Source organism: Halyomorpha halys, unplaced genomic scaffold (assembly GCF_000696795.3).
Source record: "Halyomorpha halys isolate HHAL.00 unplaced genomic scaffold, Hhal_1.1 Scaffold658.1, whole genome shotgun sequence".
In the NCBI taxonomy this organism is placed as follows: domain Eukaryota; kingdom Metazoa; phylum Arthropoda; class Insecta; order Hemiptera; family Pentatomidae; genus Halyomorpha; species Halyomorpha halys.
In genome coordinates this window covers 376,004-389,534 of record NW_027110302.1, presented here as the reverse complement: position 1 = coordinate 389,534, position 13,531 = coordinate 376,004, and the positions used below count along the sequence as shown (strand labels likewise).

Genomic DNA, 13,531 nt, shown 5'->3' with positions numbered 1-13,531 from the left:
ATGGGATTTTGTGATAGCCGATTCTATAAGGACATAACTTCTTATCTCACCGATACATGAGATCTTTGTTGGAAAATTCCGTTTATTATTACATTGTTTGCCCTACAAATAGCAGCTTGGGGTCATATTTATCTTCTAAAAAAAAAGTAATATAAGGCGCCGATTCATATTTGCTCATTCCCAAGATAACTCTTAAGCAATCAAAGAATCCTTATTTATAACTCAATTATGTTGCTGCAAGTCAGTGCACAATGTTTGCCTTAAATATTAATTTATATTTGCTTGCAAACGTCTACATTCTATTTAAACTTTTATGTTTTTTTTATCCATTTTAAAAAAAATATTTATGACTAGACACTGATTTATATGAACTTAAATATTTATATAATGATATGATATTCTATTTTATTTAAATATAATAAAATTTGAAATGTTAACTGAAAATTATCAAACATTTTTTTTAAAACTTAGAGATGGCCGCAGAAAGGTCTAGTAACACTCATTTTTGCGAGAATTTATTGTTAACTATTTTGTTTAATTATATTTTCTGATGTTGGGTTGATAGGTATAAAGTTTCAATTGGTAAATGCGCAACAAAAGTGTACTTTTAACTAATTCAATTTGCAAATATTTTGCTGGGGTGGGGGAGGCCCTCTTCTTGCCAGAATTCAGGATTGGTGGTGTGCTACACATATAGTTCAATAGCATGGTGCTTCATAGACTTGATGGGTTGAGAGCCAGTGGTTTTCATGGTTCATTTTCTGGTTTCAATATTTCCTATCCGATCGAACTCGAGCAGTCCTAATCAACCTCTATCTTCCTTCCTTACTCTATCCTAAGGTGTAGCACAGGGTTTGAGTATTTATATCCTCCTGTTTAGTTCCTATATCAATGATCTTCCTAATTCAACCTACCCCTTACATGCTGACAACTTCTAAATCATTTATCCTTACCGATCCCTTAGTTTTTCATAGCTTTTGCCTATATTTAGGAAGACCTAGATAGGTTCAGTGCCTGGGTAAATTTGAATAAATTAACTCAGCCCATTAGAATACAATATTTGAGTTCCTTTCTTAGATCCAATGCCACCTATCCTACCTCAATCCTATTTGATCATGTCATCACTTTCAGCTCCCCTGTCAATGATTTAAGTATTACTGTTGACTAAACCTTATAATAAACACACTCAAACAATTTTATTGCTTCTGACACCTACTCCCATAATCTAAATGTAAGCTTCCTGTATCCTCACTTCCCTCACTTTGACTCCAGCTGTTATACATTCCATGTGTTATACGGAAGCCTCTTGATTTTATAGAACAGATTGAAATGAATCATGAATTCCTTTTTAAGATTTGTTGCACATTCGTGTTTTCCACCTGTAAGAGGAGTTTAAGTGGCTCTTCTCCTTTAACCGTTGAAAATATTTTTAGATATTACCTGTACCAAATCATCAGTTCCCAGCACCCATTCTATATCTGCAATCTCCTGCAATTCAAATTCTCAATCCACTCCCAGGAAACAAGACCTTGCCATTATGACCTCTGCTCACTGAACTAAAACATTCAAAAGTTCTTTTACAGCCCTTTCCACTGCCCTCTGGAATTCTCTCCCTTCTAATATCTGGCATGCTTATTCCCTATCTTCATTTAAATCTTTCCTTTTCCAATATCTACTCACCTTGTAAACTGATGCTTTCTATCATAATACCTTAATTTAAGAATTCAATTAGGATTAGAAGTGAATATTTTTTTTTAATATTTTATATTTGCTCTAAAAAGTATATAGTTACAAGCCATTTTATTTGTGGCATGTGCATAAATGTGTACATGTATCTGAGTACATATGTTAATATATCCATATATTTATATATGTTGGTGTATATATTTGTAGGGATTACTTAAGAATGAATTGATTATTATCCTTATTTGTTTGCTTTTGATACTTCTTTTATTTTAATTTAGGACAAGGAATTATTTGATTTTGTTTACTGGTACATTTTATATTGTAGATATTGTTTAAAATAGGTTATTTTTTGTACTGTGGTTAGATTTTTTTTTCTTTTAATTATACATTTCAATTATTCTTAAAGGCCCTTGTCCCACAATAAAATTTATTTACTATAGAATAGATTCTATCTTTACTTTATAGATGCATGAATGCCCCCCCCCAACTCCTGAGCTGATCTGGAGCTGATACAGTAAATAACAAATTTATGTCTAAAACCAGGATTAGAGTATTGAATTTTACAGCTCCAAGAAGACCTAAAACGACTCATTTACTTGATCCATGTTAGATTGCTTCATCAAGATTGTGTGTGTTTGTTGCATAGGAAATTAAGAATTTTGTTTACATAATTATTTGATTTTTACTTTCTCTTACCTATTTATGAAATATATAAAAAGGGAAAGTATTGTGAATGTGAATAATTTTGAATTCGAGTTTTCAATGGAAATAGACGTTTTGAAGTTCCTTGAGTCAAAATAACCAAGTCTTGCAAAATGGTCTGTGTGTTTTCATTTTGTGGGCAGGGGAAAAATATTTCATAAGAAGAAGTGCAACAAATAAAAAGTTACACAACAGTGTGAGGTTCCTACTCACTAAGAAACCACCTCCCAATTCTTCTTTACCACCGCCATGGAACCGCTGTGAAGCATTACTTCAAGGGGCGAAGCATTACTTCATCACCAAGGCGACTAAGTTTTCTGGAATTGATTTCTTGCCTATTTTCATGTTCAGCTCTTCTTTCTCTGTGTGTGTGTATTGATATATGTGGTCAGCGTAGCTCAAAAATGAAATAAATACAAAGTATTAAAGAATTTGATTGTTATCCCTGACAAGGTTCCATATTTCACCCGTCTTCCACCCATGTCTCCTTTCTCATTCCATGCAGCTGATATTGGAAGTTCTTGATCTTTTTCAAACCTAATCCGCAAAAGAAAAATGGGATGGATAGGGCTCTTGAGGAGGAATATGATGAAATTTTAAATCCAAAACTGTCACTGTGTTAATGTAACAGAATCGTTACCTCTGAAGAACATCTCGATGGCAGATATATAATGTTCATTGGAACAACACTCGACTGTGACTTAACTTTCACAATAGGAGAATGGAATAAGACCAATTCCCAACTGCTAGGACCACTCTTCCATTCCTTACTCACATTCAAAAATAGTCACATTTGACTACAAGTGCCTGTTCTTCATTCAGGTACCTGATCTACAATGGCCCATATGGAATATGAACAATAGAAAACACTAAATGAGAATTGTAGAATTATTTGAAACCATTCTACTGAAAAATTTATATTGTTACCCTGAACTCTTCAAATATATTAAATAGCTATATGTAAATTGTTTTAAAAAAGAAATTATTTTAAGAAAGTATGAATACAATAAGTGATAATTCAAGTTAATTTATAATTGAGGAAGTATACAATTATAATGATAAAGAACAACATTTTTTAATATATATGATAAAGGATTGTGATAACAATTAGAAATACAGAATTAATAAAACATATATAAAATTATTTATTAATACTGCCAGAATAATAAAGATGATGTATTATGCAATAGTAAAAAATTAAGTACAAAAAACATATAGATTACTTCACAAATATACTACTAATTTATATATAAATAACAAAATAAATAAATAAATAATGATTTTTAACAATTTTGTTTTTCCATTTTTTAAAATGGATACATCACTAAAGAGACAAATGAAATTACAAACTAGGCCCAACCCTTCCAAAGGTGCGAACAGTTCTCTTGCTCCTAGCGATTGCGAACCAGGCCAGTTTTTTACTTCCTTCGGAACCAGCTCCACTCACTTCCCAAAGCTTATATTTCATTTCAGGATATAATGTTATAAATTTTCCAATAACTATAACAGAAAAATATCATGAAATTCTGTTCTGATACATTTTATGTATCAGTATTATTAGTATTAAGTGTAAATACCTTTTAGCATGGAAAAGGCAATAGGCGAACTGAATGCGATGTCTTCATTTGGGTATCTGTAGGTGATATCTTCTAATATCGAAAGGCCCAATCCCATTCTTCGATATTCAGACCTTACGTACGCCGTGTCCAATGTAACCATATCATAGGACTCTCCTCTGTGCTCGATGTAAGTTCCTATTAGTTTTGTGAGTTGTTTGTTAATGAAATTACATTATTATATCACACAATATATTATAAAATTTTTCAGTTTAGATTACCTTTCGGTTTCAAAGTGTAAAAGCCAACTGCCTTGCCATCTTTCCAAAAAATTCTGATGAGATCGCAGTCATCAGGAATATCAAACGGGCATTCATTCCTGTCTTGCTGGGGCTGTTCAAGTCTTCTGTAGATAACTTGACTCAAAGCATAATGTGCGGCTAAATCATTGGCATCTGTGACCTGAAAATATTTATAAATTTTTAACACAAACAAATATAGATAAAAAAAAAAATTGCTTAGAGCTTTATCAGGTGTTCAGTGTCATCCTATTTTAATATTATAGTACAGAAATTTTATTAAGATGGGCGGGACATGTGGCTAGTATCAATCCATCATGGCACCTCTACATGACAATGAATGCCAATGTAGCAAACTGGGAAGCAGGAGCCCAAGATAGGCAGGGGTGGAGAAGGCTGGTTTGGGCCAAAGATCCACAAAGTCTATAGAACCAATCGAAAAAATAAAAAATTCAGAAATTTTCAAAACCCAAAATAATGTATCGGATGGATTTATTCAATTCATTAGCAATATGACATTCTTTTCCTCGCTTTAAAACCAAAATTATATTGATGTTTTATAAAAAAAACAAAAAAAAAACACTGCAGCTACAGTTCACTAAAAAATACTACAGACTTGCTATAATCCAATTCTTGCCACACAGAATCCTCTACTATTTCGACGCAAATGTTGAAACATTTTATGGTGGACTGAGGCGTTAGGTCTTTGGCTTGTACAAAATTTTGATGCTCAGAAAATTGAAACCATAGTAATGAGTGATGCTTTTAAAATAAAAACAAAACAAACAACAATCAATGATTATTTTAAAGCTTAAATATCCATGTTGAGATTTGATTATTTTGATAAGTCATTTATATATATAGTATAATATATTTAACATATTATTTCTACATTATAACTTTTTTTTTTATGAATTTATATATTTGATATATAACTTGTATTTTTGTCTGTTTTGAATGAAGGTCCCGATGTACAATGCAGTATATATTTTCCTATTGCCTCTCTGTAGTCTAGACACTCTCTAAAATCTAACAGGTGTCTGATCCTATATTTGTTGGGTTAGAGATATTTTAATATGTTGGCAAGTTTAGGGTACAATGAACTAATTCAATGGCTCTGCCAATGGATAGATTTTTCCACAAAACTGTATATGTATATATATAACTGTATACCATTGTGATATAACTCACATCACATTTACTGGATGTATTTTTATTTGATACAGTTGCAAATTTCAATAAATATGAAAAGAAAAAAGGAAAAATGTATTCAAAGAGATCATAGGAAATACAATGAAACAGCCTTAAGCATTTTTATGAATGAAGAGATCAAACATAAGGTTCAGATCACAAAAAATCAAGAGTTAATTTTTTTTTTAAACTAATTTGTTTAATTCAAATCTATTATTCAACTTTTAAAATGTCTGAATAATAGATTTCATCCATTTTGAAACAATGTGTGTATGATAAAACTACAAGTTTAGCTTACACTATGCCACCCGTCACTTAATTTCTCATTCTCCAAAACTTCTTCTAAAGTTTTTTTCACACCATCGATTCTCAAAGAAATACCTGTAACAATAATAAATAATAATAGAAAATTATCCATTTAAAATAAAAGAAATCGGTCAGGAGGGCAGTTTTATAATCTTTAGTATTCAAGTTATATCTGTGTATCCAATATAAATTATTATATATAAGTGGATTTATGGATAAGTTATGTTCCATGAATATATTTTTGAAATAGAGCAGAAATATTTTAATATAAATGCTAAAACACTTTGAGAAAAAAAAAAATTATAATAGTTAGTAGAAGACCAATTTTTTAATAGAATAATATTTTTTAAAAAATTCATAATATAATTTAATAATTTAAATAAATTAATCAAAAGATAAAATCACATTTCTTTGGGCTTCTATCAACTATAAATAATAAAATATATTTGCTGTAACCATTGGAAATAAATGAACTTTATTCAACATCAAAACTCAAAATCTCAAAGTCATTTCAAAATTAAAGAACATATTAATTAAATATTTAATCAATTAGTTTCTAAAATATACGAATGATGGATATGATCAAAAGTTTTAGCGATTATTAGATAAAATTTTCAGAATGTATACAATTCTTATAAAGTTATCATCAAAAGGAGTTATCAAACTTTATCTACAGCAATGACGAAGTGCTTGTGTTTGGTCATTATCAAAAGTAGTTATGAAACTTTATCGCCGTCGTAGACGAAGTGCTTATGTTTAGTTAGTTGATTAATTCTTTTTCTTAATATCTTTGTAATGATAGAATTATATTTACTATTGTATTGCATAATTATCTGAAAGACTTGACAACCAACAATTAGAATTTTATTCTAATTGCTTCTTTGTTTCTCTAAAAAGCTATTTATTGTATTTGTTTGCCTAGCTCTGTAATACAAACATATTTGCCTATACTGTTATGGTATATAAACTAAGAATTTTTTGTAAAAGTTCTACAGAAAATTTAAATTGTGTTGCTTATCATATTCTTGCCCCGACCCCTTAATTTCAAGAACTTAAATGAATTATGAATCAACAATCAGTATAAAAAGTGGAGGGGTGTACTATGTTTTTTCATGTGAATATAAATTTGTATTTAATTGATAACATTGCTAAAGTTTAAACAAAAAGATGAGTCAAGTACCTTCTACTTTTTATTGGAAGAGAAAATTGGTTTTTAACCTTAAAAATGTTCCAAGCAAGAATTAAATCTTGGTTTATTCAAATCAGAAGGACTTTCCCTGCTCATCTCATTTTACAATTAGGCTTAAAAACAATTCTTTTAATTTGAAATGACTTTAAATTAGATGCTTCACTAATAAAAAAAAAATAATTATTTTGATATTAATTTTCAGTTACAGCAAATAAATTATAGGTAAAGTATAAACCTAATTAAATATGAAAAACATGGCCCATCCCTTAAAAATTTACTTTATTTGTTCAGATTTCAATAGTATGCATTCATCCCTTAACATATGATAATTTAAAAATTATGGCTTAGTTAAATAGCAACAAACTGAAATATGTCAAGAAATTTTGTTGCAGTTATCATTTTTTCAAATATAAGTAATCTTTGATGTATTTTTTAACTTATTTTCTAAGTAACATGCATTTCTTATAAAAAAATTAATTTTATCATTAGAATGAATTATTTTTCAAATTAAATTTGTCATCGTATAGAAGTATGAGAAAATGTTCATATTTCTATACAAATTCCAGACAAGAAATGAATGCATATTATGATAGTTGTAAAAATATATTCAGTTATATGAAAATTGATTTTGTTTGATTTTCCATGCATTTATTGCCTTTTTATTAAAAACATTAATTAATGGGCAATCCCCCTAAATTGAAGATGAATCACATGCTAAATGATTGAATAAAATTGATTAATTCAATATAAAACTTGACCTTCTATAACACAAAGTATGTGTATATGTATATATAATGAATGAGGTGTAGATAGTTGACCGTAGATTACTGATTGGAGAAGATGGTCAGGGGTGCGGTCAGCAAAGGAACAACATAAATAAAAAAAAAAATATTTATTTGCTGATCGCACCTCCCGACCATCTTCTCCAATCATTAATTTATATATAATGTATATACACTCTGTTTAAAAAATTTTATGTAAAACAAATTAATTAATCGTTGATTGATGACAAATTGATTAGGGGTTTGATTTTCAACCTAACTATTCAACAGATGATATGAAATATTCAAACAGAATATTGTTCAGAAATGTTACATCACTGAAATTTTTTTTAATATTTTAAAGTTTTTACTTACAGCTATTTCTGTAAAGGGAAATAAAAACATTGGACATATAAGCTATTTTTGAAAATATATTTTCATAACATGAAAATATACAATAATATGAACGAAATGGTAATACAATTAAATAATTTTAAGAAAAACATTTTCATGAGGAATGTTCAATTTTCAATAATTTCAATTCTGTATTATAGATGGTCTCTGGATTTATTGCACTATGTTAATATTTAGAATGAAGTTTGATATCATTTCAATGTGATTCATCTTACTAGCAGTGAATGAAATTTTGGAGTTACGAGCTGATTATCGGTGATGATAAATACTATCACTACTAAAATATGATTAACATTATCTTGAAATTGTATTGGTTTATTGATATTGTAAGCCATTCATTATTTTTTATGAAAGATTTGTAAAACCTTTTGGCCCAGGTATAGTTCAGGTTGACTAAACTAATATTAGAGATGTGGTATAAAGGATGTTAAATGATATTGAGGGATAGGAATAGTGAATTATACATGGGCCAAAATAGAGCTCTGAATAACTCCTAAACTTTTATCACTGATTATGTGATTCCTTCAAGTAAAATATATTAAAATATTTCGGCTCATTTATTCCTTCTAAAATGATTACTAATTTAACAATTTATGGACATAAAAATCCAACCAATTAAAAATTATCTAATTAGAATGTTTTGTTTTCACTGCTAAACAAATTCATGCGTTGATTAATTTTTTCTCTATAGTTAAAGTTAAGAATTTTTCTCAAAACATATATTTTTTTTAGATATAACTTGATTACATAAGATTTGGACACAGGCAGTTTCATGGGTTATAAAATCAGGAGGATGCAAGAAGGTAATAATGATAAATGAACATTTGTATGTAATGGAGCTACCAACACGAAGAACAGGTCGGACAGTTCAATGACTCAATATTATATCCGGCCACCTTCTCATTGGTTATAGAGTCTAGTGTAACAAGATTGTTGCACCTGAAATCACACATTTGATCGATATCGAGGACAAAATACATAGATAAATATTTAAACTGAAATACAGCCAACTCATACGCAGTCGCTATGAATAATGCAGAACGAAGTAGAGGAATGAAACATTAGGTGTATTTTAAGACACCAAGTTCATGAAATTGAAGTTTAAGAAATTTTTGAATATAAATCATAAATGGTAAGAAATTGTCAGAAAAAGTTACATAACAATAATAAACTTCAAATATACATTTTTATAATAATAAAGATAATCTTTGGATGAAAAATATGAGGAGTATGTGAATCATATGATTCTCTTGAAATTAGTACTCTGAGAGGCAAAAAAGTTCTAAAGGACCACACTAAATGGAAAATACCTTAATCCAATGTTTAAAATAGCCACAACATAATATATGTCTAATCCCCATTAAATGATTAAAGAATGAGCTTTAAAAATAGATAAACATACACTCAACTTTCCAATTTTAAGATAAGGTTTGTTTTAAATGAAAGGATATCAAAAAAGGTTTATTTATTTTATTATTAATTTGGAATTTAAAGTTCTTATGTCCTCCGACATAGGGCAGGAATGTGGGCTCTCCTGAAGGTTACAAATCAAATCAAGATTTATTGAGAGGGTCTATCACAAAATAAAAGTCAACCCACCCAGGCTGGATTCAAACCGACACAGCTTCTGACACGAGAATGCTAAGTTTGTGGCTCAACATGGTCAGCCATACATGGCCTCAAAAGTAGATTTGTTCTAAATGAAAAGATATAAAAGTAGCTTCTAGAAATTTATCAAAAACTTAATCATGTCAAACAAAATAAACTGTTTAAAAAAGGGTCAGGAAACAATCTCAATTTAAATTTTTAAATATTTTTTTATGACTTTTGTGATGGGGGGGGGGAGATTAATTATAAGTTATTTAAAAAGCCCTAACAAATAACACTTTTATTGCCTATCAGCGTACTGAAATTTCGTTATAATTAAAATTATAATGATCAATGAAACACTGAAGAACACAGCAAAAAAATGTTGACTAAATCATTTTAGTGCAGACAAAAAATTTTTTGCTATTTTCACCAACCATTTTAAATTGTAAAAATATCTCTAAAAATTTTTTATTGTATAATAGTTTCAGATCCTCCATATTACAAATTTATTTAGGCTTCAGTTGGTTAAAAACTTTTGTTTGATTTAAAACTGAAATTTTCTTTTGATGAATGATTTCGTGTTTTTCTATTTTTTATTTGTGCGTAACAGATATAAATTATTGTCTTAGAACTTACACTTTTAGTTATTTTTAATCACCTTATTTTAATCACTAATTAGTGTCTCACGGTTTAGTAATGAAGTTATTTTTGGTGAATTATACTAAGATGTTTGAACTAATGCAAAGAATTTTCAGTTATTTTTTAAAAATCAGAAAACCTTTCATGATTCTGAGAAAATATTACTATTATTCAATTTGTAACTACTTTAGTTGACTTGAATCCTAAAATTCATTGATTGAGACACAGGACCACTATTCATTACTCTTTAAATAAATATATTTTTTATATTTATAGTTATTAATAAAAGTGATTATTTATAAAGTCATTATTATGACTTTTATTATGTTATTATTACTTTCTATTTATTTATAATTTAAATTATGGCATTATACTTTATAAGCCAGCCATGATGTAATTCTTTCATGCATAATTAGATATTTTTATTATAAATGATGAAACATTTATTTTTATGACATTTAATTAACTAAAAGGAGTGAAAGTTAAGTGAACAATGAACTATTCAGAGTGAATCGTTTTTATTTTATTTTTTCTTATTACTTTTACTTAAAATTTTCCATATAGTTTATAATCTTTATAAATTTGAACATAATATTGATTTGAATAATACTTAAGAGAATTTAGATTATGTTTTGCATCTATAATCCTTTCCAAAGTCGCTAGTACTTTACACAGCTGAACCTCTATATTGAATTTCATTAAATTTTAAATTTTTATAAGAAACAATGAGATTATCTATTAAATATGTTCTCATGTCCATGTAATATGGCAAAACAATGCTATTTCATAAGACTGTAATCTTCTCTTTAAAGGACGAATTAAAAATTACACCACTGATGAAATAAGATTTGCTCATTGGAGACAAGAAAAACAATTATGAAAACCACAAAGATGAATTGGCAGAAAGAAAATGTAGAAAAACAGTGGTACTATTCTGAACTAAGTATGTTTTTAATTTGATCTAATATTTCTTTAAAATTGTAAACTATTTCAGTAATATAAATACAAAACATATAATTGTTCAGTACAAAAATAAGAAATTAAGCAAAATTAGGAAACGGCATAAAACTCTACTGAGGTAGCCTTTCTTATCTTACCTTCAAAATGTTCGCTTACAACAATTATTGGTTATTGGAAGGCGACGGAGTTAAAAACCCTCCAGGAGAATGATCTTACCACCAAAAATAATTAGGAGATTCTTACCTACACACCCCGCCCTTAAAATCCTCTCTTTTTTTTCTAACCTCCTAAATATCTTTATTTAAAAACAAATACAATGTATACAATATATATACATGTATTAAAATTACTCTTTTGCTGGTGGAATTTTAAGAAAGGTTTACAGGGCCCGCTGAAGGCGGCGGGTTTACAATTGTAGCATGATTGCCAGGGGGCTGGCAGTTTTTCAATTTCAGGTGATTTAAATATTGCTCGATTAAACTATCTTAAAGTCTCCTCTTCCCGTTTTAAGCTAATATCCTAGAAGTGATATAGGACCGTCACTCCCCGGGGGTCTTGGTGGGGCGGGGAAGGATTGCCTTTTTTTGTGTTATGGTCTCCCCTTGTGAGATTGTGACATGTCATACATGGTCCAACCTACTTGTTATAATTGTCTTTTGAGAAGTCAGATAAATAAGGCTACCATGGAAGGCAGGTATTTTTCAATTTCAGGCGCTTTTTAAATATTTAAAAAGCTTAAAATTAATACTTAAAATCCCTGATTTAGGTCCGGACTTATCTGACCTTTAAAGTATTTGCTAATAAAGAGTAAAGCAGTTTTTATAAAATAAAAAATTTACTTATATCAACCAGCACTGTAAAATTTCCCAAAAGTGGGAATCTATATTCATTTTTAAGTACGTAAATTGGATTTTTTCAGAACTCCTTTTGTCTCTAGCCCTTAAAAGTTCATTCAACCCAATTTAAATGTTTTGTTTTTTCAGGAAAAATTAGCCCTTTTTAGTTTTCCTTAATAATCGAAGAATGGTTCGGGCTTTTGGTCCACTGTCCAGATCTTTGCTTTTAGATTATTTGATGGACATAAGTCAACTCAGATTTTAATTCACTAAAATGAGGCAAAGAAGATGGACATAAAAAAATAAGTGTTAATATTGAGGCAGATAATAATGAAATACTTATAACCAATGGAAAAAGTAAGAAAATACGTAAACTTATATTCAAGATTTGAATCCGAAAGTTTCTTTTAATCTGAGTTGATATATGTCCATGAAATGATTTAATAAGAACAAATAACTGGATAATGGATAAAAATTCTGAATAATTGTCAAATGTTAAGACAGAATAAAGAAGCAATAAAAAAAGCTAATTCTTCTGTAATAGAAAAAATAATGGAATACTAACTAAACCCTTTTGAACTATTAAGTGAAAACTTATAATTTATAATTATTTTTAATATATTACCACACACATGGACACCAATTATAAAAAATTGTGTTTTTGTCTGTTTCTATATACCGATTTTTTTTTCAATAGTGGTTTGTTAAGTAGAGGTTCGACTGTTTGTAGAACAACTTTTTGTTTACAAAGTTACAGAGTATATAGGTTAATTTGAATTGAATTAATTGTTTTATGGTTAATATATTGCTGATAGTTTATCAATATCATCAAAGTTGTGTAAAAAGTCTAAAAATATAATATTATCTGCTAATCAACCAAAAAAAAACTTTCTTTTTATTACTCAGTTCGTTCTTTCTTTTCAAAGATAAGATTATGAAATCAGTAATAAACAATGAAATTTATAAACATTAAGAAATATAGGAAAAAATGTTTACTTATCCTTATTACGAAATATAATGAAATAATTAGAAAAATTACCTTTTGCAAAGCATGCTTGTAGTCACACACATGTTGACAGTTGTGAATCAGAGAAGTAAAAATACCCTTATTATAGGATAGAACCCTTTCTAAAGTAGAGCTCCTTATCTCTTATCTGAGGTCAATTGGTCCTTTGGAAAAAATATTAGATAAATACTTTCCTCTTTATCTAATGTATACTGTTCCTTATCACGTGAACACTTGAAGCAAACAAAAGAGTTTTGCATTCACGTGATTGCTCCTAACTCATAGACGTCACTATTCACAATTTAGTATAATGTTATTCTATTAACTGCTTTACAGCTGATATAGCTGGTATACGGTTACTGAAATATATCTTATTGGTATATATAATGAAATATA

The 13,531-nt window shown here is 28.7% G+C and overlaps 1 protein-coding gene and 1 long non-coding RNA gene across 4 annotated transcripts in view; one reads left to right on the top strand and one right to left on the bottom strand.

Annotated features, from left to right (window-relative positions):
* LOC136796022 (uncharacterized) overlaps window positions 1–13,531 on the top strand; it is a 38,888-nt gene that overhangs the window by 20,655 nt on the left and 4,702 nt on the right. The window contains exon 3 of one of the 2 annotated variants that reach the window (XR_010843718.1): window positions 11,146–11,276. The exons of the other annotated variant lie outside the window; for it this stretch is intronic. This is a non-coding gene — a long non-coding RNA (uncharacterized lncRNA). The remainder of the gene's footprint in view (window positions 1–11,145; window positions 11,277–13,531) is intronic. 2 annotated transcript variants of the gene reach the window in all.
* Window positions 3,510–13,354, bottom strand: LOC106685106 (soluble lamin-associated protein of 75 kDa). Of its 2 annotated transcripts, XM_014427619.3 has the most exons (6): window positions 13,169–13,354; window positions 8,952–9,043; window positions 5,733–5,815; window positions 4,226–4,406; window positions 3,966–4,142; window positions 3,510–3,888 (listed from the first exon to the last, which is right to left on the bottom strand). In XM_014427619.3, exons 1-6 carry the CDS (start codon window positions 13,198–13,200, stop codon window positions 3,731–3,733), a joined length of 723 nt encoding a protein of 240 aa, XP_014283105.1. In that variant the 5' UTR covers window positions 13,201–13,354; the 3' UTR covers window positions 3,510–3,730. The 2 variants fall into 2 exon arrangements, with proteins under 2 accessions (XP_014283105.1, XP_014283104.1); XM_014427618.2 differs by lacking the exon at window positions 13,169–13,354 and having other exon boundaries at window positions 8,952–10,657.

Excerpts from the sequence above, each read along its gene's own strand:
- LOC106685106 (XM_014427618.2), bottom strand. The coding sequence starts at position 9,084 with ATGTATTTTGTCCTCGATATCGATCAAATGTGTGATTTCAGGTGCAAC. Across the intron at positions 4,407-5,732 it reads TAAGTGACGGGTGGCATAGT|GTCACAGATGCCAATGATTT; the intron begins GTAAGCTAAACT and ends AAATATTTTCAG. Across the intron at positions 3,889-3,965 it reads TGCCTTTTCCATGCTAAAAG|TTATTGGAAAATTTATAACA; the intron begins GTATTTACACTT and ends TTTCTGTTATAG.